Here is a 27,612-nt window from a genome sequence, read left to right on the forward strand (position 1 = left end):
AATGGTGTTTATACTAGAGGACTATTGTTTGTACATATGAACGTGCTACCTTCCGGCATTTGGAAATTGCTCGCAAGGATATACCAGACTTGTGGAGGTCTACAATTTTCTTTCTGAGGTCTTGGCTGATATCTTTTGATTTTCCCATGATGTCAAGCAAAGAGTTACTGAGTTTGAAGGTAGGCCTTGAAATACATCCACAGGTACACCTCCAATTGACTCAAATGATGTCAATTAGCCTATCAGAAGCTTCTAAAGCCATGACGTCAATTTCAGGAATTTTCCAAGCTGTTTAAAGGCACAGTCAACTTAGTGTATGTAAACTTCTGACCCACTGGAATTGTGATTCCCATGAATTATAAGTGAAATAATCTGTCTGTAAACAATTGTTGGAAAAATTACTTGTGTCATGCACAAAGTAGATGTCCTAACCAACTTGCCAAAACTATATTTGTTAACAAGAAATTTGTGGAGTGGTTGAAAAACAAGTTTTATTGACTCCAACCTAAGTGTATGGAAACTTCCGACTTCAACTGTAGTTGTACCTAAAAAAGTATTACTTTTTTAAAGGCTATTATTATTTTTATGAAACTCACTGATGAGGATGGTTGTACACTGCTTGGCATCTCTCTCTCTCTCTCTCTCTCTCTCTCTCTCTCTCTCTCTCTCTCTCTCTCTCTCTCTCTCTCTCTCTGCTCGTGCTACCAATGCACAGTTCAGAACCCTTTCCCCTTACACCATGTCAACACATCCTAATCTGAAGAACACGGGTGCCATGCCAACACATCCCTGTACCCTTTCAGAGGATATGACTTGCCAAACTCACAACACATCCCTATCAAGAGGCAAGGTGTAATGAACCAGTGTGTGATCACACTCTCTGTGACATAGTTCCTTCCTGTTGCCACGGTCGCCATGGCACCAAGGTGTTCTATCTGCTAATGAACATAGAATAAAGTCAACCAGCCAGGAACTGAAGATGTCAAAGACTTTCATCATCTGAGTTTTATGTACAGTATATTCGGAAAAGTATTCAGACCCCTTCACTTGTTCTACATTTTGTTACGTTACAGCCTTATTCTAAAATTGATTCAATTAATGTTTTTCTCATCAATCTACACACTGTGCCCAATACATACCTTTTTTACATAAGTATTCAGACCCTTTGCTATAAGAGTCGAAATTGTGCTCAGGTGCATCCTGTTTCCATTGATCATCATTGAGATGTTTATACAACTTGATTGGTGTATTCAGTTGATTGGACATGATTTGGAAAGGCACACACTTGTCTATTAAAGGTCCCACAGTTGACAATGCATTGCAGAGCAAAAACCAAGTCATGAGGTCGAAGGAATTGTCTGTATATCTCCGAGACAGGATTGTGTCGAAGCACAGATCTGAGGAAGGGTACCAAAACATGTCTGCAGTATTGAAGGTCCCCAAGAACACGGTGGCTTCCATCATTATTAAATGGAAGAAGTTTGGAACCACCAAGACTCTTCCTAGAGCTGGCCGCCCGACCAAACTGAGCAATCGGGGGACAAGGGCCTTGGTCAGGGAGGTGACCAAGAACCAGATGGTCACTGACAGAGTTCCAGAGGTCCTCTTTAGAGATGGGAGAACCTTCCAGAAGGACAACCATCTCTGCAGCACTCCACCAAACGTCCCTTTATGGTAGAGTGGCCAGACAAAAGCCATCCCTACGGTGACGCATGCTGGGTGCAACACGCCGAGGAACTTGAAGCTTTTGACCCTATCAACTTTGACCCCACTGATGTGGATGGGGGTGTGCTCCCTCTTCTGCCTCCTGTAGTCCACGATCAGCTCCTGCATTTTGTTGATATTGAGGGAGAGGTAACTATCCACTCTTCCAGTGCTCTAACCTCCTCCCTGTAGGCTGTCTTGTCACTGTTGGTAATCAGGCCTACTACTGTTGTGTCATCAGCAAACTTGATGATTGAGTTGGAGGCGTGCATGGCCACGCAGTCATGGGGTGAACAGGGAGTACAGGAGGGGGCTGAGCACACATCCGTATGGGGAGCCCCTGTGTTGAGGGTCAGCGTTGCGCAGGTGTTGTTGCCTACCTTCACCACCTGGGGTCGACCCGTCAGGAAGTCCAGGACCTAGTTGCACAGGGAGGGGTTCAGACACAGGGCCCCGAGCTTAGTGATGAGCTTGGAGGGTACTATGGTGTTGAAGGCTGAGCTGTAGTCAATGAACAGCATTCTTACATAGGTATTTCTCTTGTCCAGATGGGATAGGGTGGTGTGCATTGTAACGGCAATTGCGTCGTCCGTGGATCTGTATATTATTTGTAGTGGGTCAAGGGTGGGGTGGAGGTGATATAGGCCTCAACTTTCAAAGCACTTCATGATGACAGACGTTACCTCTCACGCTGTCTGTCTGTCTGTCTGTCTGTCTGTCTGTCTGTCTGTCTGTCTGTCTGTCTGTCTCTTTGTCTCTCTCTCTCTCTGTCTCTCTCTCTCTCTGTCTCTCTCTCTCTCTGTCTCTCTGTCTCTCTGTCTCTCTCTCTCTCTGTCTCTCTCTCTCTCTGTCTCTGTCTTTCTGTCTCTCTCTCTCTCTGTCCCTCTCTTTCCCTATTTCCCGTGCCCTCCCTCCCATTTCCCCCTCATGCCTCGAGACTGGAGAGCTGAGGATACTGTTTCAGGCTTTTAAGATAGGAGTGATTATAGTTTAGTCTGGACAGAGAGGGGATACAGTTTCTCTGGATGGAAAAAAAAAAAGATTTATTTTCTCCTTTGTTTTAGGTGAACCTATTGAAATGTAAACGCTGTATAGTTGCAGCAAAGCTATCAAGTTGGTACCTCAGGGATCGTTTCAGTATTACTTAAAAGCTCTTTATCTCACCGTTCCACTTGGACACTTCCACTGAGGAGCACAGACCTCTCATTTCCTCTAGATGGATGTCTGCTCTGAAATGTGTAATGGATAGAGAAGATACTTTTTATTTGTGTGAAAAGCTTTTGCACTGTCGAAATAGTATATGAAACCAGAGTAAAAAATATTTGAATTGTAGATCGTCCTCAAGAAAATACAATTTTTAAATATATTGCAAATTAGAGATTTGTAATGCAGAAATTGTTCTGAACTAGCCTTGTCACTAAGTCATTTAAGGATGTCCTTACTAAAACAAACTGCAGGGCACTGCAGTATATAGGCACTGCATAGGGAATAGGGTGCTATTTCAGATGGGGACAGGGCACTGCAGTATATAGGCACTGCATAGGGAATAGGGTGCTATTTCAGATGGGGACAGGGCACTGCAGTATATAGGCACTGCATAGGGAATAGGGTGCTATTTCAGATGGGGACAGGGCACTGCAGTATATAGGCACTGCATAGGGAATAGGGTGCTATTTCAGATGGGGACAGGGCACTGCAGTATATAGGCACCGCATAGGGAATAGGGTGCTATTTCAGATGGGGACAGGGCACTGCAGTATATAGGCACTGCATAGGGAATAGGGTGCTATTTCAGATGGGGACAGGGCACTGCAGTATATAGGCACTGCATAGGGAATAGGGTGCTATTTCAGATGGGGACAGGGCACTGCAGTATATAGGCACTGCATAGGGAATAGGGTGCTATTTCAGATGGGGACAGGGCACTGCAGTATATAGGCACTGCATAGGGAATAGGGTGCTATTTCAGATGGGGACAGGGCACTGCAGTATATAGGCACTGCATAGGGAATAGGGTGCTATTTCAGATGGGGACAGGGCACTGCAGTATATAGGCACCGCATAGGGAATATTTCAGATGTTATTTACTGATAAATTGTGTGTGAACATATCACTATTAATCATAATCACTATTTTATTATCTCTAGTAATGATGTGATGATATTATCTCTAGTAATGATGTGGTGATATTATCTCTGGTAATGATGTGGTGATATTATCTCTGGTAATGATGTGGTGATATTATCTCTGGTAATGATGTGGTGATATTATCTCTGGTAATGATGTGGTGATATTATCTCTGGTAATGATGTGGTGATATTATCTCTGGTAATGATGTGGTGATATTATCTCTGGTAATGATGTGGTGATATTATCTCTGGTAATGATGTGGTGATGTCACCCCTAGTTAGAACCGGGTGATGTCACCCCCTAGTTAGAACCGGGTGATGTCACCCCTAGTTAGAACCGGGTGATGTCACCCCTAGTTAGAACGGGGTGATGTCACCCCTAGTTAGAACGGGGTGATGTCACCCCTAGTTAGAACGTGGTGATGTCACCCCTAGTTAGAACGTGGTGATGTCACCCCCTAGTTAGAACGTGGTGATGTCACCCCCTAGTTAGAACGTGGTGATGTCACCCCCTAGTTAGAACGTGGTGATGTCACCCCTAGTTAGAACGTGGTGATGTCACCCCCTAGTTAGAACGTGGTGATGTCACCCCTAGTTAGAACGTGGTGATGTCACCCCCGAGTTAGAACCGGGTGATGTCACCCCTAGTTAGAACGTGGTGATGTCACCCCCTAGTTAGAACGTGGTGATGTCACCCCCGAGTTAGAACGTGGTGATGTCACCCCCGAGTTAGAACCGGGTGATGTCACCCCCTAGTTAGAACCTGGTGATGTCACCCCTAGTTAGAACGTGGTGATGTCACCCCTAGTTAGAACCGGGTGATGTCACCCCCTAGTTAGAACCGGGTGATTAGAAGAAGTTGAAACCATATAATCTCAAGTCATCTACATCGGGAGTGGAACTAACAAGAGGAGAATGTTTGTTTCGTCATTTTGAATCGACTTTAAAATGCCTTTTGTTTCATCTGTTTAATCAAAAGAGTTTTTGACGTTTTAAATTCACTTTGATGTTCTCCTCACACCGATGAAGAATGCTTCCTAAATGACACCCTATTCCCTATATAGTGCACTACTTTAGACCAGAGCCCTATGGAACCCTATTCCCTATATAGTGCACTACTATAGACCAGAACCCTATGGCACCCTATTCCCTATATAGTGCACTACTATAGACCAGAACCCTATGGCACCCTATTCCCTATATAGTGCACTACTATAGACCAGAACCCTATGGAACCCTATTCCCTATATAGTGCACTACTATAGACCAGAACCCTATGGAACCCTATTCCCTATATAGTGCACTACTTTAGACCAGAGCCCTATGGGACCCTATTCCCTATATAGTGCACTACTTTAGACCAGAGCCCTAGTGTGCGCTACGTAGGGAATAATGTACCATTTTGGATGCATGCCAAAGGTTTTCAACACAATGTGAAAGTAATGCTGAGCAGAGGTGGGACCAAGTTACTATTATTCGAGTCACAAGGTCCAAGTCGCAAGGCGAGTCCCAAGTAGGACGTGTCGAGTCTTGAGTCAAGTCCAAATCATGCATTCTAAAGCGCAAGTCAAAACGAGTTGTGTGAAATCTAGTTTAAAAAAAAAAAGTATCTATACCAGACGCCCATTTTCATTACTTTCTCTACAACATATTTGGATTATGTTAATAATTCAATTATTAAAACAAATTCCAAAATGCTTCATAAATAAATAATACATTTCATATCGAATTGTTGCTTGTTGCTTGTCCCATTGCTGGTTATCTTGCGATGTAAACAGTTCATATTGTTGATCACCACAATTTTTATTTTGGAGCTGCATATTTATTACAGCGATCCCCTACATTTTAACGTTTGCACTGCACCCGATCCTATAGCTGTCAATGATTTTGTATATGCACTGGATGACTACCAGGGGGCGCTGTGTCAAAGGCCCCAATTGTAAAAAATGTAATTGTTTTATATGGATACTAATACAAATGTAAGGCTACCGGAGAAAATGAAGCATATCCTTTACACACTAATGCTGATGACTGGTCAGCAGTCAAGACTACTTAGTTGTGTTTATTAAATTTTTTTGACAATAATTTGGTGCAGTACCGTAGGCCTATGTTAGAAACCAGATTAAATAGGTAGGTATTAAATAGGTAACATACTAATGTTATGTTTACAATGACTTCGGAAAGTATTCAGATTACAGGTTACAGGCTTTTTCTAAAATGTATTAAATCGTTTTTTTTTTTTATCATCAATCTACGCACCATACCCCATAATAATAATATATTTTTTTTAAATGCTGCTAATTTATAAAATAAAAAAAAAAACTGAAATGTCTCATTTATATAAGTATTCAGACCCTTTACTCAGTACTTTGTTGAAGCACCTTTGGTAGCGATTAGAGCCTCGAGTGTTCTTGGGTATGATGCTACAAGCTTGGTACACCTTTATTAGGGGAGTTTATCCCATTCTTCTCTGCAGAGCCTCTCAAGGTCTGTCAGGTTGGATGGGGAGCTTTGCTGCACAGCTATTTTCAGGTCTCGAGAGATTTTCCATCTGTTTTAAGTTCGGGCTCTGGCTGGGCCACTCAAGGACATTCAGAGACTTGTCCCGAAACCAGTCTTGCATTGTCTAACGTCTTTGTCCTGTTGGAAGGTGAACCTTCGCCCCAGTCGTAGGTCCTGAGCGCTCTGGAATAGGTTTTCATCAAGGATCTCTCTGTACTTTGCTCCGTTCATCTTTGCCTCGATCCTGACTAGTGTCCCAGTCCCTGCCACTGAAAAACATCCCCACAGCATGATGCTGCCACCACCATGCTTCACTGTAGGGATGGTGCCAGGTTTCCTCCAGACGTGACGCTTTGCATTCAGGCCAAAGAGATCAATATTGGTTTCATCAGGCCAGAGAATCTTGTTTCTCATGGTCTGAGAGTCCTTTAGGTGCCTTTTGGCAAACTCCAACCAGGCTGTCATGTGCCTTTTACTGAGGAGTGGCTTCTGTCTGGCCACTCTACCATAAAGGCCTGATTGGTGGTTCTGCAGAGATAGTTGTCCTTCTGGAAGGTTCTCCCATCTCCACAGAGGAACTCTGTCAGAGTGACCATTTGGTTCTTGGTCACCTCCCTGACCAAGGTCCTTCTCCCCTGATTGCTCAGTTTGGCCGTGAGGCCAGCTCTAGGAAGAGTCTTGGTGGTTCCAAACTCCTTCCATTTAAGAATGATGGAGGCCACTGTGTTCTTGAGGACCTTCAATGCGGAATAAATGTTTTTGTACCCTTCCCCAAATCTGTGCCTTGACACAATCCTGTCTCAGAGCTCTACAGACAGTTTCCTTCGACCTCATTGCTTGATTTTTGCTCTGACATGCACTGTCAACTGTGGGACCTTATATAGACAGATGTGTACCTTTCCAAATCATGTCCAATCAACTGAATTTACCACAGGTGGACTCCAATCAAGTTGTAGAAACATCTCAAGGATGATCAATGGAAACAGGATGCACCTGAGCTCAATTTCTAATCTCATAGCAAAGGATATTTCTGTTTTTTTATATTTAATAAATATGCAAACATTTCTAATAACCTGTTTTCGCTTTGTCATTATGGTGAATTGTGTTTACAATGCTGATGATTTTATTTAATCCATTTTATAATAAGGCTGTAACGTAACAAAATGTGGAAAAAGGTCAAGGGGTCTGAATACTTTCCGAAGGCACTATATGTAGCCAATGAAAATATGTATGAAACATATGTATTTTTCCCATTCAGTTTCATACTTGTGATGCCCCACAACCTTCTCCACTGTGTTAGCTCACCCGACCTGTGTTGATTGACAGTTTGCTGGTCCAATCAGAGGGCCGAGTGTGCATTTCACTTTCAAATCTGCATGTTTTTATTATTATTATTTTTTTGCAATTGCGATCCTAACGGCAACTGTCTCTTGCTGTGTGGAGAGAAAACATTATGAAACCTGGCCAGATAATTTCAAGTCATCGTCAGTGTCTAGTCGATTCCTGAGTTTCGAAAGGCACCAAGTCCAAGTTTAAGTCTGAAGTTATTTTATTTTCTATCAAGTCATCAAGTCATGTGACTGGGAGTCCGCACCTCTGGTGCTGAGCTTCTACTAATGATATACTGTGTATACTTCTTCAGGGTACAACATTATGGAGAGGAAATCTAATCGATATTGGATAGTACATTTTACATTTTAGTCATTTAGCAGACGCTCTTATCCAGAGCGACTTACAGTAGTGAATGCATACATTTCATACATATCATACATTTATTTTCTCCGTACTGGTCCCCCATTTGTCAATAGTTAAGGCTTCTTAGCCTTTGCCTTATCTCTGTGGACATTACTACAATGTATGACACCCATACCATTGTGTCTGTGTTGCAACATGTATTGTTTGCAGGTTCAGTGAGAATAGTGTCTGAGATGTTGCTATGCTGTGTGTGTGTGTGTGTGTGTGTGTGTGTAGTGTGTGTGTAGGTGTGTGTGTGTGTAGGTGTGTGTGTAGTGTGTGTGTGTGTGTGTGTAGTGTGTGTGTAGGTGTGTGTGTGTGTAGTGTGTGTGTGTGTGTGTGTGTGTGTGTGTGTGTGTGTGTGTGTGTGTGTGTGTGTGTGAGTGTGGTATGTGTGGTGTGCTTTAGAAATACATTTGATTGATTGATTGATTGTATTTCTCTTTGTTGTTCTGTTTTAGCCCCGTCTCCTGTGAGTGTGGTGAGGAAAGGGAATTCTGGGAAGAACAGTATCGCTGTGTCGTGGCAGGAGCCAGACAGACCTAACGGGATAATCCTGGAGTACGAGATCAAATACTTTGAGAAGGTACAACTAACACTCAAACACACAACCTCAAACAATCAACAACTACCCACAACTTCCTCACAAAATTACCTAGAATTACCCATACCTCCAATTACCTGCAGCTACCCACGTACTACAACCTCACAAAGGAGGCAGGTAGACTAGTGGTTAGAGTGTAGAGGAGGCAGGTAGCCAAGTGGTTCGAGTGTAGGGGTGGCAGGTAGCCTAGTGGTTAGAGTGTAGAGGAGGCAGGTAGCCTAGTGGTTAGAGTGTAGAGGAGGCAGGTAGCCTAGTGGTTAGAGTGTAGGGACGGCAGGTAGCCTAGTGGTTAGAGTGTAGAGGAGGCAGGTAGTCTAGTGGTTAGAGTGTAGAGGAGGTAGGTAGCCTAGTGGTTAGAGTGTAGAGGAGGCAGGTAGCCAAGTGGTTAGAGTGTAGAGGAGGCAGGTAGCCAAGTGGTTAGAGTGTAGGGGTGGCAGGTAGCCTAGTGGTTAGAGTGTAGAGGAGGCAGGTAACCAAGTGGTTAGAGTGTAGAGGAGGCAGGTAGCCTAGTGGTTAGAGTGGAGGGGAGGCAGGTAGACTAGTGGTTAGAATGTAGGGGTGGCAGGTAGTCTAGTGGTTAGAGTGTAGAGGAGGCAGGTAGCCTAGTGGTTAGAGTGGAGGGGAGGCAGGTAGACTAGTGGTTAGAGTGTAGAGGAGGCAGGTAGACTAGTGGTTAGAACGTTGGGACAGTAACTGAAAGGTTGCTGGATCGAATCCCCGAGCTGACAAGGAAAAAAATCGGTCATTCTGCCTGAACAAGGCAGTTAACCCACTGTTCCTAGGCTGTCATTGTAAATAAGAATTTATTCTTATCTGATTTGCCTAGTTAAATAAAGGTTAAATTGGAAGAATAAAAACTACCTACAATTACCTGCAGCTACCTACATACTAGAACCTCATACTAACATGGTCAAACAAGCAACCTTCAAACATCCATAGTTTACTAAATCCAATATCTGGCTATACTGTTACCCAGTTTATTACAGCTACTGTTGTATAATAATATAATATCTGGCTATAGTGTTACCCAGTTTATTACAGCTACTGTTGTATAATAATATAATATCTGGCTATAGTGTTACCCAGTTTATTACAGCTACTGTTGTATAATAATATAATATCTGGCTATAGTGTTACCCAGTTTATTACAGCTACTGTTGTATAATAATATAATATCTGGCTATAGTGTTACCCGGTTTATTACAGCTACTGTTGTATAATAATATAATATCTGGCTATAGTGTTACCCAGTTTATTACAGCTACTGTTGTATAATAATATAATATCTGGCTATAGTGTTACCCAGTTTATTACAGCTACTGTTGTATAATAATATAATATCTGGCTATAGTGTTACCCAGTTTATTACAGCTACTGTTGTATAATAATATAATATCTGGCTATAGTGTTACCCAGTTTATTACAGCTACTGTTGTATAATAATATAATATCTGGCTATAGTGTTACCCAGTTTATTACAGCTACTGTTGTATAATAATATAATATCTGGCTATAGTGTTACCCAGTTTATTACAGCTACTGTTGTATAATAATATAATATCTGGCTATAGTGTTACCCAGTTTATTACAGCTACTGTTGTATAATAATATAATATCTGGCTATACTGTTACCCAGTTTATTACAGCTACTGTTGTATAATAATATAATATCTGGCTATAGTGTTACCCGGTTTATTACAGCTACTGTTGTATAATAATATAATATCTGGCTATAGTGTTACCCAGTTTATTACAGCTACTGTTGTATAATAATATAATATCTGGCTATAGTGTTACCCAGTTTATTACAGCTACTGTTGTATAATAATATAATATCTGGCTATAGTGTTACCCGGTTTATTACAGCTACTGTTGTATAATAATATAATATCTGGCTATAGTGTTACCCAGTTTATTACAGCTACTGTTGTATAATAATATAATATCTGGCTATAGTGTTACCCAGTTTATTACAGCTACTGTTGTATAATAATATAATATCTGGCTATAGTGTTACCCGGTTTATTACAGCTACTGTTGTATAATAATATAATATCTGGCTATAGTGTTACCCAGTTTATTACAGCTACTGTTGTATAATAATATAATATCTGGCTATAGTGTTACCCAGTTTATTACAGCTACTGTTGTATAATAATATAATATCTGGCTATAGTGTTACCCAGTTTATTACAGCTACTGTTGTATAATAATATAATATCTGGCTATAGTGTTACCCAGTTTATTACCCCTACTAACTGTTACCCAGTTTATTACAGCTACTGTTGTATAATAATATAATATCTGGCTATAGTGTTACCCAGTTTATTACAGCTACTGTTGTATAATAATATAATATCTGGCTATAGTGTTACCCAGTTTATTACAGCTACTGTTGTATAATAATATAATATCTGGCTATAGTGTTACCCGGTTTATTACAGCTACTGTTGTATAATAATATAATATCTGGCTATAGTGTTACCCGGTTTATTACAGCTACTGTTGTATAATAATATAATATCTGGCTATAGTGTTACCCGGTTTATTACAGCTACTGTTGTATAATAATATAATATCTGGCTATAGTGTTACCCGGTTTATTACAGCTACTGTTGTATAATAATATAATATCTGGCTATAGTGTTACCCGGTTTATTACAGCTACTGTTGTATAATAATATAATATCTGGCTATAGTGTTACCCGGTTTATTACAGCTACTGTTGTATAATAATATAATATCTGGCTATAGTGTTACCCAGTTTATTACAGCTACTGTTGTATAATAATATAATATCTGGCTATAGTGTTACCCGGTTTATTACAGCTACTGTTGTATAATAATATAATATCTGGCTATAGTGTTACCCGGTTTATTACAGCTACTGTTGTATAATAATATAATATCTGGCTATAGTGTTACCCGGTTTATTACAGCTACTGTTGTATAATAATATAATATCTGGCTATAGTGTTACCCGGTTTATTACAGCTACTGTTGTATAATAATATAATATCTGGCTATAGTGTTACCCGGTTTATTACAGCTACTGTTGTATAATAATATAATATCTGGCTATAGTGTTACCCAGTTTATTACAGCTACTGTTGTATAATAATATAATATCTGGCTATAGTGTTACCCAGTTTATTACAGCTACTGTTGTATAATAATATAATATCTGGCTATAGTGTTACCCAGTTTATTACAGCTACTGTTGTATAATAATATAATATCTGGCTATAGTGTTACCCAGTTTATTACAGCTACTGTTGTATAATAATATAATATCTGGCTATAGTGTTACCCAGTTTATTACAGCTACTGTTGTATAATAATATAATATCTGGCTATAGTGTTACCCAGTTTATTACAGCTACTGTTGTATAATAATATAATATCTGGCTATAGTGTTACCCAGTTTATTACAGCTACTGTTGTATAATAATATAATATCTGGCTATAGTGTTACCCAGTTTATTACAGCTACTGTTGTATAATAATATAATATCTGGCTATAGTGTTACCCGGTTTATTACAGCTACTGTTGTATAATAATATAATATCTGGCTATAGTGTTACCCGGTTTATTACAGCTACTGTTGTATAATAATATAATATCTGGCTATAGTGTTACCCGGTTTATTACAGCTACTGTTGTATAATAATATAATATCTGGCTATAGTGTTACCCGGTTTATTACAGCTACTGTTGTATAATAATATAATATCTGGCTATAGTGTTACCCGGTTTATTACAGCTACTGTTGTATAATAATATAATATCTGGCTATAGTGTTACCCGGTTTATTACAGCTACTGTTGTATAATAATATAATATCTGGCTATAGTGTTACCCGGTTTATTACAGCTACTGTTGTATAATAATATAATATCTGGCTATAGTGTTACCCGGTTTATTACAGCTACTGTTGTATAATAATATAATATCTGGCTATAGTGTTACCCGGTTTATTACAGCTACTGTTGTATAATAATATAATATCTGGCTATAGTGTTACCCAGTTTATTACAGCTACTGTTGTATAATAATATAATATCTGGCTATAGTGTTACCCGGTTTATTACAGCTACTGTTGTATAATAATATAATATCTGGCTATAGTGTTACCCGGTTTATTACAGCTACTGTTGTATAATAATATAATATCTGGCTATAGTGTTACCCGGTTTATTACAGCTACTGTTGTATAATAATATAATATCTGGCTATAGTGTTACCCGGTTTATTACAGCTACTGTTGTATAATAATATAATATCTGGCTATAGTGTTACCCAGTTTATTACAGCTACTGTTGTATAATAATATAATATCTGGCTATAGTGTTACCCAGTTTATTACAGCTACTGTTGTATAATAATATAATATCTGGCTATAGTGTTACCCAGTTTATTACAGCTACTGTTGTATAATAATATAATATCTGGCTATAGTGTTACCCAGTTTATTACAGCTACTGTTGTATAATAATATAATATCTGGCTATAGTGTTACCCAGTTTATTACAGCTACTGTTGTATAATAATATAATATCTGGCTATAGTGTTACCCAGTTTATTACAGCTACTGTTGTATAATAATATAATATCTGGCTATAGTGTTACCCAGTTTATTACAGCTACTGTTGTATAATAATATAATATCTGGCTATAGTGTTACCCAGTTTATTACAGCTACTGTTGTATAATAATATAATATCTGGCTATAGTGTTACCCAGTTTATTACAGCTACTGTTGTATAATAATATAATATCTGGCTATAGTGTTACCCAGTTTATTACAGCTACTGTTGTATAATAATATAATATCTGGCTATAGTGTTACCCAGTTTATTACAGCTACTGTTGTATAATAATATAATATCTGGCTATAGTGTTACCCAGTTTATTACAGCTACTGTTGTATAATAATATAATATCTGGCTATAGTGTTACCCAGTTTATTACAGCTACTGTTGTATAATAATATAATATCTGGCTATAGTGTTACCCAGTTTATTACAGCTACTGTTGTATAATAATATAATATCTGGCTATAGTGTTACCCAGTTTATTACAGCTACTGTTGTATAATAATATAATATCTGGCTATAGTGTTACCCAGTTTATTACAGCTACTGTTGTATAATAATATAATATCTGGCTATAGTGTTACCCAGTTTATTACAGCTACTGTTGTATAATAATATAATATCTGGCTATAGTGTTACCCGGTTTATTACAGCTACTGTTGTATAATAATATAATATCTGGCTATAGTGTTACCCGGTTTATTACAGCTACTGTTGTATAATAATATAATATCTGGCTATAGTGTTACCCGGTTTATTACAGCTACTGTTGTATAATAATATAATATCTGGCTATAGTGTTACCCAGTTTATTACAGCTACTGTTGTATAATAATATAATATCTGGCTATAGTGTTACCCAGTTTATTACAGCTACTGTTGTATAATAATATAATATCTGGCTATAGTGTTACCCGGTTTATTACAGCTACTGTTGTATAATAATATAATATCTGGCTATAGTGTTACCCAGTTTATTACAGCTACTGTTGTATAATAATATAATATCTGGCTATAGTGTTACCCGGTTTATTACAGCTACTGTTGTATAATAATATAATATCTGGCTATAGTGTTACCCGGTTTATTACAGCTACTGTTGTATAATAATATAATATCTGGCTATAGTGTTACCCGGTTTATTACAGCTACTGTTGTATAATAATATAATATCTGGCTATAGTGTTACCCGGTTTATTACAGCTACTGTTGTATAATAATATAATATCTGGCTATAGTGTTACCCAGTTTATTACAGCTACTGTTGTATAATAATATAATATCTGGCTATAGTGTTACCCGGTTTATTACAGCTACTGTTGTATAATAATATAATATCTGGCTATAGTGTTACCCGGTTTATTACAGCTACTGTTGTATAATAATATAATATCTGGCTATAGTGTTACCCGGTTTATTACAGCTACTGTTGTATAATAATATAATATCTGGCTATAGTGTTACCCGGTTTATTACAGCTACTGTTGTATAATAATATAATATCTGGCTATAGTGTTACCCGGTTTATTACAGCTACTGTTGTATAATAATATAATATCTGGCTATAGTGTTACCCAGTTTATTACAGCTACTGTTGTATAATAATATAATATCTGGCTATAGTGTTACCCAGTTTATTACAGCTACTGTTGTATAATAATATAATATCTGGCTATAGTGTTACCCAGTTTATTACAGCTACTGTTGTATAATAATATAATATCTGGCTATAGTGTTACCCAGTTTATTACAGCTACTGTTGTATAATAATATAATATCTGGCTATAGTGTTACCCAGTTTATTACAGCTACTGTTGTATAATAATATAATATCTGGCTATAGTGTTACCCAGTTTATTACAGCTACTGTTGTATAATAATATAATATCTGGCTATAGTGTTACCCAGTTTATTACAGCTACTGTTGTATAATAATATAATATCTGGCTATAGTGTTACCCAGTTTATTACAGCTACTGTTGTATAATAATATAATATCTGGCTATAGTGTTACCCAGTTTATTACAGCTACTGTTGTATAATAATATAATATCTGGCTATAGTGTTACCCAGTTTATTACAGCTACTGTTGTATAATAATATAATATCTGGCTATAGTGTTACCCAGTTTATTACAGCTACTGTTGTATAATAATATAATATCTGGCTATAGTGTTACCCGGTTTATTACAGCTACTGTTGTATAATAATATAATATCTGGCTATAGTGTTACCCAGTTTATTACAGCTACTGTTGTATAATAATATAATATCTGGCTATAGTGTTACCCAGTTTATTACAGCTACTGTTGTATAATAATATAATATCTGGCTATAGTGTTACCCGGTTTATTACAGCTACTGTTGTATAATAATATAATATCTGGCTATAGTGTTACCCGGTTTATTACAGCTACTGTTGTATAATAATATAATATCTGGCTATAGTGTTACCCGGTTTATTACAGCTACTGTTGTATAATAATATAATATCTGGCTATAGTGTTACCCAGTTTATTACAGCTACTGTTGTATAATAATATAATATCTGGCTATAGTGTTACCCGGTTTATTACAGCTACTGTTGTATAATAATATAATATCTGGCTATAGTGTTACCCGGTTTATTACAGCTACTGTTGTATAATAATATAATATCTGGCTATAGTGTTACCCGGTTTATTACAGCTACTGTTGTATAATAATATAATATCTGGCTATAGTGTTACCCGGTTTATTACAGCTACTGTTGTATAATAATATAATATCTGGCTATAGTGTTACCCGGTTTATTACAGCTACTGTTGTATAATAATATAATATCTGGCTATAGTGTTACCCGGTTTATTACAGCTACTGTTGTATAATAATATAATATCTGGCTATAGTGTTACCCGGTTTATTACAGCTACTGTTGTATAATAATATAATATCTGGCTATAGTGTTACCCGGTTTATTACAGCTACTGTTGTATAATAATATAATATCTGGCTATAGTGTTACCCGGTTTATTACAGCTACTGTTGTATAATAATATAATATCTGGCTATAGTGTTACCCAGTTTATTACAGCTACTGTTGTATAATAATATAATATCTGGCTATAGTGTTACCCGGTTTATTACAGCTACTGTTGTATAATAATATAATATCTGGCTATAGTGTTACCCGGTTTATTACAGCTACTGTTGTATAATAATATAATATCTGGCTATAGTGTTACCCGGTTTATTACAGCTACTGTTGTATAATAATATAATATCTGGCTATAGTGTTACCCGGTTTATTACAGCTACTGTTGTATAATAATATAATATCTGGCTATAGTGTTACCCGGTTTATTACAGCTACTGTTGTATAATAATATAATATCTGGCTATAGTGTTACCCGGTTTATTACAGCTACTGTTGTATAATAATATAATATCTGGCTATAGTGTTACCCGGTTTATTACAGCTACTGTTGTATAATAATATAATATCTGGCTATAGTGTTACCCGGTTTATTACAGCTACTGTTGTATAATAATATAATATCTGGCTATAGTGTTACCCGGTTTATTACAGCTACTGTTGTATAATAATATAATATCTGGCTATAGTGTTACCCGGTTTATTACAGCTACTGTTGTATAATAATATAATATCTGGCTATAGTGTTACCCGGTTTATTACAGCTACTGTTGTATAATAATATAATATCTGGCTATAGTGTTACCCGGTTTATTACAGCTACTGTTGTATAATAATATAATATCTGGCTATAGTGTTACCCGGTTTATTACAGCTACTGTTGTATAATAATATAATATCTGGCTATAGTGTTACCCAGTTTATTACAGCTACTGTTGTATAATAATATAATATCTGGCTATAGTGTTACCCAGTTTATTACAGCTACTGTTGTATAATAATATAATATCTGGCTATAGTGTTACCCAGTTTATTACAGCTACTGTTGTATAATAATATAATATCTGGCTATAGTGTTACCCAGTTTATTACAGCTACTGTTGTATAATAATATAATATCTGGCTATAGTGTTACCCAGTTTATTACAGCTACTGTTGTATAATAATATAATATCTGGCTATAGTGTTACCCAGTTTATTACAGCTACTGTTGTATAATAATATAATATCTGGCTATAGTGTTACCCAGTTTATTACAGCTACTGTTGTATAATAATATAATATCTGGCTATAGTGTTACCCGGTTTATTACAGCTACTGTTGTATAATAATATAATATCTGGCTATAGTGTTACCCGGTTTATTACAGCTACTGTTGTATAATAATATAATATCTGGCTATAGTGTTACCCAGTTTATTACAGCTACTGTTGTATAATAATATAATATCTGGCTATAGTGTTACCCGGTTTATTACAGCTACTGTTGTATAATAATATAATATCTGGCTATAGTGTTACCCGGTTTATTACAGCTACTGTTGTATAATAATATAATATCTGGCTATAGTGTTACCCGGTTTATTACAGCTACTGTTGTATAATAATATAATATCTGGCTATAGTGTTACCCAGTTTATTACAGCTACTGTTGTATAATAATATAATATCTGGCTATAGTGTTACCCAGTTTATTACAGCTACTGTTGTATAATAATATAATATCTGGCTATAGTGTTACCCAGTTTATTACAGCTACTGTTGTATAATAATATAATATCTGGCTATAGTGTTACCCAGTTTATTACAGCTACTGTTGTATAATAATATAATATCTGGCTATAGTGTTACCCAGTTTATTACAGCTACTGTTGTATAATAATATAATATCTGGCTATAGTGTTACCCAGTTTATTACAGCTACTGTTGTATAATAATATAATATCTGGCTATAGTGTTACCCGGTTTATTACAGCTACTGTTGTATAATAATATAATATCTGGCTATAGTGTTACCCGGTTTATTACAGCTACTGTTGTATAATAATATAATATCTGGCTATAGTGTTACCCGGTTTATTACAGCTACTGTTGTATAATAATATAATATCTGGCTATAGTGTTACCCGGTTTATTACAGCTACTGTTGTATAATAATATAATATCTGGCTATAGTGTTACCCGGTTTATTACAGCTACTGTTGTATAATAATATAATATCTGGCTATAGTGTTACCCGGTTTATTACAGCTACTGTTGTATAATAATATAATATCTGGCTATAGTGTTACCCGGTTTATTACAGCTACTGTTGTATAATAATATAATATCTGGCTATAGTGTTACCCGGTTTATTACAGCTACTGTTGTATAATAATATAATATCTGGCTATAGTGTTACCCGGTTTATTACAGCTACTGTTGTATAATAATATAATATCTGGCTATAGTGTTACCCGGTTTATTACAGCTACTGTTGTATAATAATATAATATCTGGCTATAGTGTTACCCGGTTTATTACAGCTACTGTTGTATAATAATATAATATCTGGCTATAGTGTTACCCGGTTTATTACAGCTACTGTTGTATAATAATATAATATCTGGCTATAGTGTTACCCGGTTTATTACAGCTACTGTTGTATAATAATATAATATCTGGCTATAGTGTTACCCGGTTTATTACAGCTACTGTTGTATAATAATATAATATCTGGCTATAGTGTTACCCGGTTTATTACAGCTACTGTTGTATAATAATATAATATCTGGCTATAGTGTTACCCGGTTTATTACAGCTACTGTTGTATAATAATATAATATCTGGCTATAGTGTTACCCGGTTTATTACAGCTACTGTTGTATAATAATATAATATCTGGCTATAGTGTTACCCAGTTTATTACAGCTACTGTTGTATAATAATATAATATCTGGCTATAGTGTTACCCAGTTTATTACAGCTACTGTTGTATAATAATATAATATCTGGCTATAGTGTTACCCAGTTTATTACAGCTACTGTTGTATAATAATATAATATCTGGCTATAGTGTTACCCAGTTTATTACAGCTACTGTTGTATAATAATATAATATCTGGCTATAGTGTTACCCAGTTTATTACAGCTACTGTTGTATAATAATATAATATCTGGCTATAGTGTTACCCAGTTTATTACAGCTACTGTTGTATAATAATATAATATCTGGCTATAGTGTTACCCAGTTTATTACAGCTACTGTTGTATAATAATATAATATCTGGCTATAGTGTTACCCAGTTTATTACAGCTACTGTTGTATAATAATATAATATCTGGCTATAGTGTTACCCGGTTTATTACAGCTACTGTTGTATAATAATATAATATCTGGCTATAGTGTTACCCGGTTTATTACAGCTACTGTTGTATAATAATATAATATCTGGCTATAGTGTTACCCAGTTTATTACAGCTACTGTTGTATAATAATATAATATCTGGCTATAGTGTTACCCAGTTTATTACAGCTACTGTTGTATAATAATATAATATCTGGCTATAGTGTTACCCAGTTTATTACAGCTACTGTTGTATAATAATATAATATCTGGCTATAGTGTTACCCAGTTTATTACAGCTACTGTTGTATAATAATATAATATCTGGCTATAGTGTTACCCAGTTTATTACAGCTACTGTTGTATAATAATATAATATCTGGCTATAGTGTTACCCGGTTTATTACAGCTACTGTTGTATAATAATATAATATCTGGCTATAGTGTTACCCGGTTTATTACAGCTACTGTTGTATAATAATATAATATCTGGCTATAGTGTTACCCGGTTTATTACAGCTACTGTTGTATAATAATATAATATCTGGCTATAGTGTTACCCGGTTTATTACAGCTACTGTTGTATAATAATATAATATCTGGCTATAGTGTTACCCGGTTTATTACAGCTACTGTTGTATAATAATATAATATCTGGCTATAGTGTTACCCGGTTTATTACAGCTACTGTTGTATAATAATATAATATCTGGCTATAGTGTTACCCGGTTTATTACAGCTACTGTTGTATAATAATATAATATCTGGCTATAGTGTTACCCGGTTTATTACAGCTACTGTTGTATAATAATATAATATCTGGCTATAGTGTTACCCGGTTTATTACAGCTACTGTTGTATAATAATATAATATCTGGCTATAGTGTTACCCGGTTTATTACAGCTACTGTTGTATAATAATATAATATCTGGCTATAGTGTTACCCGGTTTATTACAGCTACTGTTGTATAATAATATAATATCTGGCTATAGTGTTACCCGGTTTATTACAGCTACTGTTGTATAATAATATAATATCTGGCTATAGTGTTACCCGGTTTATTACAGCTACTGTTGTATAATAATATAATATCTGGCTATAGTGTTACCCGGTTTATTACAGCTACTGTTGTATAATAATATAATATCTGGCTATAGTGTTACCCGGTTTATTACAGCTACTGTTGTATAATAATATAATATCTGGCTATAGTGTTACCCGGTTTATTACAGCTACTGTTGTATAATAATATAATATCTGGCTATAGTGTTACCCGGTTTATTACAGCTACTGTTGTATAATAATATAATATCTGGCTATAGTGTTACCCGGTTTATTACAGCTACTGTTGTATAATAATATAATATCTGGCTATAGTGTTACCCGGTTTATTACAGCTACTGTTGTATAATAATATAATATCTGGCTATAGTGTTACCCGGTTTATTACAGCTACTGTTGTATAATAATATAATATCTGGCTATAGTGTTACCCGGTTTATTACAGCTACTGTTGTATAATAATATAATATCTGGCTATAGTGTTACCCAGTTTATTACAGCTACTGTTGTATAATAATATAATATCTGGCTATAGTGTTACCCAGTTTATTACAGCTACTGTTGTATAATAATATAATATCTGGCTATAGTGTTACCCAGTTTATTACAGCTACTGTTGTATAATAATATAATATCTGGCTATAGTGTTACCCAGTTTATTACAGCTACTGTTGTATAATAATATAATATCTGGCTATAGTGTTACCCAGTTTATTACAGCTACTGTTGTATAATAATATAATATCTGGCTATAGTGTTACCCAGTTTATTACAGCTACTGTTGTATAATAATATAATATCTGGCTATAGTGTTACCCAGTTTATTACAGCTACTGTTGTATAATAATATAATATCTGGCTATAGTGTTACCCAGTTTATTACAGCTACTGTTGTATAATAATATAATATCTGGCTATAGTGTTACCCAGTTTATTACAGCTACTGTTGTATAATAATATAATATCTGGCTATAGTGTTACCCAGTTTATTACAGCTACTGTTGTATAATAATATAATATCTGGCTATAGTGTTACCCGGTTTATTACAGCTACTGTTGTATAATAATATAATATCTGGCTATAGTGTTACCCGGTTTATTACAGCTACTGTTGTATAATAATATAATATCTGGCTATAGTGTTACCCAGTTTATTACAGCTACTGTTGTATAATAATATAATATCTGGCTATAGTGTTACCCAGTTTATTACAGCTACTGTTGTATAATAATATAATATCTGGCTATAGTGTTACCCAGTTTATTACAGCTACTGTTGTATAATAATATAATATCTGGCTATAGTGTTACCCAGTTTATTACAGCTACTGTTGTATAATAATATAATATCTGGCTATAGTGTTACCCAGTTTATTACAGCTACTGTTGTATAATAATATAATATCTGGCTATAGTGTTACCCAGTTTATTACAGCTACTGTTGTATAATAATATAATATCTGGCTATAGTGTTACCCAGTTTATTACAGCTACTGTTGTATAATAATATAATATCTGGCTATAGTGTTACCCAGTTTATTACAGCTACTGTTGTATAATAATATAATATCTGGCTATAGTGTTACCCAGTTTATTACAGCTACTGTTGTATAATAATATAATATCTGGCTATAGTGTTACCCAGTTTATTACAGCTACTGTTGTATAATAATATAATATCTGGCTATAGTGTTACCCAGTTTATTACAGCTACTGTTGTATAATAATATAATATCTGGCTATAGTGTTACCCAGTTTATTACAGCTACTGTTGTATAATAATATAATATCTGGCTATAGTGTTACCCAGTTTATTACAGCTACTGTTGTATAATAATATAATATCTGGCTATAGTGTTACCCAGTTTATTACAGCTACTGTTGTATAATAATATAATATCTGGCTATAGTGTTACCCAGTTTATTACAGCTACTGTTGTATAATAATATAATATCTGGCTATAGTGTTACCCAGTTTATTACAGCTACTGTTGTATAATAATATAATATCTGGCTATAGTGTTACCCAGTTTATTACAGCTACTGTTGTATAATAATATAATATCTGGCTATAGTGTTACCCAGTTTATTACAGCTACTGTTGTATAATAATATAATATCTGGCTATAGTGTTACCCAGTTTATTACAGCTACTGTTGTATAATAATATAATATCTGGCTATAGTGTTACCCAGTTTATTACAGCTACTGTTGTATAATAATATAATATCTGGCTATAGTGTTACCCAGTTTATTACAGCTACTGTTGTATAATAATATAATATCTGGCTATAGTGTTACCCGGTTTATTACAGCTACTGTTGTATAATAATATAATATCTGGCTATAGTGTTACCCGGTTTATTACAGCTACTGTTGTATAATAATATAATATCTGGCTATAGTGTTACCCAGTTTATTACAGCTACTGTTGTATAATAATATAATATCTGGCTATAGTGTTACCCAGTTTATTACAGCTACTGTTGTATAATAATATAATATCTGGCTATAGTGTTACCCGGTTTATTACAGCTACTGTTGTATAATAATATAATATCTGGCTATAGTGTTACCCGGTTTATTACAGCTACTGTTGTATAATAATATAATATCTGGCTATAGTGTTACCCGGTTTATTACAGCTACTGTTGTATAATAATATAATATCTGGCTATAGTGTTACCCGTTTATTACAGCTACTGTTGTATAATAATATAATATCTGGCTATAGTGTTACCCAGTTTATTACAGCTACTGTTGTATAATAATATAATATCTGGCTATAGTGTTACCCGGTTTATTACAGCTACTGTTGTATAATAATATAATATCTGGCTATAGTGTTACCCAGTTTATTACAGCTACTGTTGTATAATAATATAATATCTGGCTATAGTGTTACCCAGTTTATTACAGCTACTGTTGTATAATAATATAATATCTGGCTATAGTGTTACCCGGTTTATTACAGCTACTGTTGTATAATAATATAATATCTGGCTATAGTGTTACCCGGTTTATTACAGCTACTGTTGTATAATAATATAATATCTGGCTATAGTGTTACCCGGTTTATTACAGCTACTGTTGTATAATAATATAATATCTGGCTATAGTGTTACCCGGTTTATTACAGCTACTGTTGTATAATAATATAATATCTGGCTATAGTGTTACCCGGTTTATTACAGCTACTGTTGTATAATAATATAATATCTGGCTATAGTGTTACCCAGTTTATTACAGCTACTGTTGTATAATAATATAATATCTGGCTATAGTGTTACCCAGTTTATTACAGCTACTGTTGTATAATAATATAATATCTGGCTATAGTGTTACCCGGTTTATTACAGCTACTGTTGTATAATAATATAATATCTGGCTATAGTGTTACCCGGTTTATTACAGCTACTGTTGTATAATAATATAATATCTGGCTATAGTGTTACCCAGTTTATTACAGCTACTGTTGTATAATAATATAATATCTGGCTATAGTGTTACCCAGTTTATTACAGCTACTGTTGTATAATAATATAATATCTGGCTATAGTGTTACCCAGTTTATTACAGCTACTGTTGTATAATAATATAATATCTGGCTATAGTGTTACCCAGTTTATTACAGCTACTGTTGTATAATAATATAATATCTGGCTATAGTGTTACCCAGTTTATTACAGCTACTGTTGTATAATAATATAATATCTGGCTATAGTGTTACCCAGTTTATTACAGCTACTGTTGTATAATAATATAATATCTGGCTATAGTGTTACCCGGTTTATTACAGCTACTGTTGTATAATAATATAATATCTGGCTATAGTGTTACCCGGTTTATTACAGCTACTGTTGTATAATAATATAATATCTGGCTATAGTGTTACCCAGTTTATTACAGCTACTGTTGTATAATAATATAATATCTGGCTATAGTGTTACCCAGTTTATTACAGCTACTGTTGTATAATAATATAATATCTGGCTATAGTGTTACCCGGTTTATTACAGCTACTGTTGTATAATAATATAATATCTGGCTATAGTGTTACCCGGTTTATTACAGCTACTGTTGTATAATAATATAATATCTGGCTATAGTGTTACCCAGTTTATTACAGCTACTGTTGTATAATAATATAATATCTGGCTATAGTGTTACCCGGTTTATTACAGCTACTGTTGTATAATAATATAATATCTGGCTATAGTGTTACCCAGTTTATTACAGCTACTGTTGTATAATAATATAATATCTGGCTATAGTGTTACCCAGTTTATTACAGCTACTGTTGTATAATAATATAATATCTGGCTATAGTGTTACCCAGTTTATTACAGCTACTGTTGTATAATAATATAATATCTGGCTATAGTGTTACCCAGTTTATTACAGCTACTGTTGTATAATAATATAATATCTGGCTATAGTGTTACCCAGTTTATTACAGCTACTGTTGTATAATAATATAATATCTGGCTATAGTGTTACCCAGTTTATTACAGCTACTGTTGTATAATAATATAATATCTGGCTATAGTGTTACCCAGTTTATTACAGCTACTGTTGTATAATAATATAATATCTGGCTATAGTGTTACCCGGTTTATTACAGCTACTGTTGTATAATAATATAATATCTGGCTATAGTGTTACCCAGTTTATTACAGCTACTGTTGTATAATAATATAATATCTGGCTATAGTGTTACCCGGTTTATTACAGCTACTGTTGTATAATAATATAATATCTGGCTATAGTGTTACCCGGTTTATTACAGCTACTGTTGTATAATAATATAATATCTGGCTATAGTGTTACCCGGTTTATTACAGCTACTGTTGTATAATAATATAATATCTGGCTATAGTGTTACCCGGTTTATTACAGCTACTGTTGTATAATAATATAATATCTGGCTATAGTGTTACCCAGTTTATTACAGCTACTGTTGTATAATAATGTAATATCTGGCTATAGTGTTACCCGGTTTATTACAGCTACTGTTGTATAATAATATAATATCTGGCTATAGTGTTACCCGGTTTATTACAGCTACTGTTGTATAATAATATAATATCTGGCTATAGTGTTACCCAGTTTATTACAGCTACTGTTGTATAATAATATAATATCTGGCTATAGTGTTACCCAGTTTATTACAGCTACTGTTGTATAATAATATAATATCTGGCTATAGTGTTACCCAGTTTATTACAGCTACTGTTGTATAATAATATAATATCTGGCTATAGTGTTACCCGGTTTATTACAGCTACTGTTGTATAATAATATAATATCTGGCTATAGTGTTACCCAGTTTATTACAGCTACTGTTGTATAATAATATAATATCTGGCTATAGTGTTACCCGGTTTATTACAGCTACTGTTGTATAATAATATAATATCTGGCTATAGTGTTACCCGGTTTATTACAGCTACTGTTGTATAATAATATAATATCTGGCTATAGTGTTACCCAGTTTATTACAGCTACTGTTGTATAATAATATAATATCTGGCTATAGTGTTACCCAGTTTATTACAGCTACTGTTGTGTAATAATATAATATCTGGCTATAGTGTTACCCAGTTTATTACAGCTACTGTTGTATAATAATATAATATCTGGCTATAGTGTTACCCAGTTTATTACAGCTACTGTTGTATACTGGAATTGAAGACGTCCTCAAGCCATTTGTAGAATTTTTTTTACAATTTTTTATTTATTTTTACTGTTGAAAAGGGACATCCGAAGTATAAATACGGTAATGTACACACACTAAAGGGTAAAAATATACTTTAAGGAGTTGGTCTGATGGTAATTTGTGATGAGGAGCATTAGAGACCAAAAGAGGACCCCACCCCTCATGTGTTTTTAATAGAAAAGGATTTTGGCAATGAAGCTCTTTGTCTACTTCCCCAGAGTCAGATTATTTGGACTATTTGCATTAAGGTCTACTACACCTGTTGTATTCAGCATTTCACTGTGAGGTCTTCTACACCTGTTGTATTCAGTATTTCACTGTAAGGTCTACTACACCTGTTGTATTCAGCATTTCACTGTGAGGTCTTCTACACCTGTTGTATTCAGCATTTCACTGTGAGGTCTACTACACCTGTTGTATTCAGCATTTCACTGTAAGGTCTTCTACACCTGTTGTATTCAGCATTTCACTGTGAGGTCTACTACACCTGTTGTATTCAGCATTTCACTGTGCGGTCTACACCTGTTGTATTCAGCATTTCACTGTGAGGTCTACTACACCTGTTGTATTCAGCATTTCACTGTAAGGTCTACTACACCTGTTGTATTCAGCATTTCACTGTAAGGTCTTCTACACCTGTTGTATTCAGCATTTCACTGTAAGGTCTACACCTGTTGTATTCAGCATTTCACTGTAAGGTCTACTACACCTGTTGTATTCAGCATTTCACTGTGAGGTCTACTACACCTGTTGTATTCAGCATTTCACTGTGAGGTCTACTACACCTGTTGTATTCAGCATTTCACTTTAAGGTCTACACCTGTTGTATTCAGCATTTCACTGTAAGGTCTACTACACCTGTTGTATTCAGCATTTCACTGTGAGGTCTACTACACCTGTTGTATTCAGCATTTCACTGTGAGGTCTACTACACCTGTTGTATTCAGCATTTCACTGTGAGGTCTACTACACCTGTTGTATTCAGCATTTCACTGTGAGGTCTACTACACCTGTTGTATTCAGCATTTCACTGTGAGGTCTACTACACCTGTTGTATTCAGCATTTCACTGTGAGGTCTACTACACCTGTTGTATTCAGCATTTCACTGTGAGGTCTACTACACCTGTTGTATTCAGCATTTCACTGTGAGGTCTACTACACCTGTTGTATTCAGCATTTCACTGTGAGGTCTACTACACCTGTTGTATTCAGCATTTCACTGTGAGGTCTACTACACCTGTTGTATTCAGCATTTCACTGTGAGGTCTACTACACCTGTTGTATTCAGCATTTCACTGTGAGGTCTACTACACCTGTTGT

The 27,612-nt window shown here is 35.2% G+C and overlaps 1 protein-coding gene across 2 annotated transcripts in view; it reads left to right on the forward strand.

Annotated features, from left to right (window-relative positions):
* The window catches only part of unm_sa34860 (un-named sa34860), a 168,868-nt gene that overhangs the window by 88,528 nt on the left and 52,728 nt on the right, over positions 1-27,612 (forward strand). For both annotated transcript variants that reach the window (XM_045692702.2, XM_045692703.2), the window contains exon 6: positions 8,531-8,655. In XM_045692702.2, coding sequence (XP_045548658.2) covers positions 8,531-8,655 — 125 coding nt within the window. The remainder of the gene's footprint in view (positions 1-8,530; positions 8,656-27,612) is intronic.

This window comes from Salmo salar, chromosome 13 (assembly GCF_965601325.2).
Source record: "Salmo salar chromosome 13, fSalSal1, whole genome shotgun sequence".
Taxonomy (NCBI): Eukaryota; Metazoa; Chordata; class Actinopteri; order Salmoniformes; family Salmonidae; genus Salmo; species Salmo salar.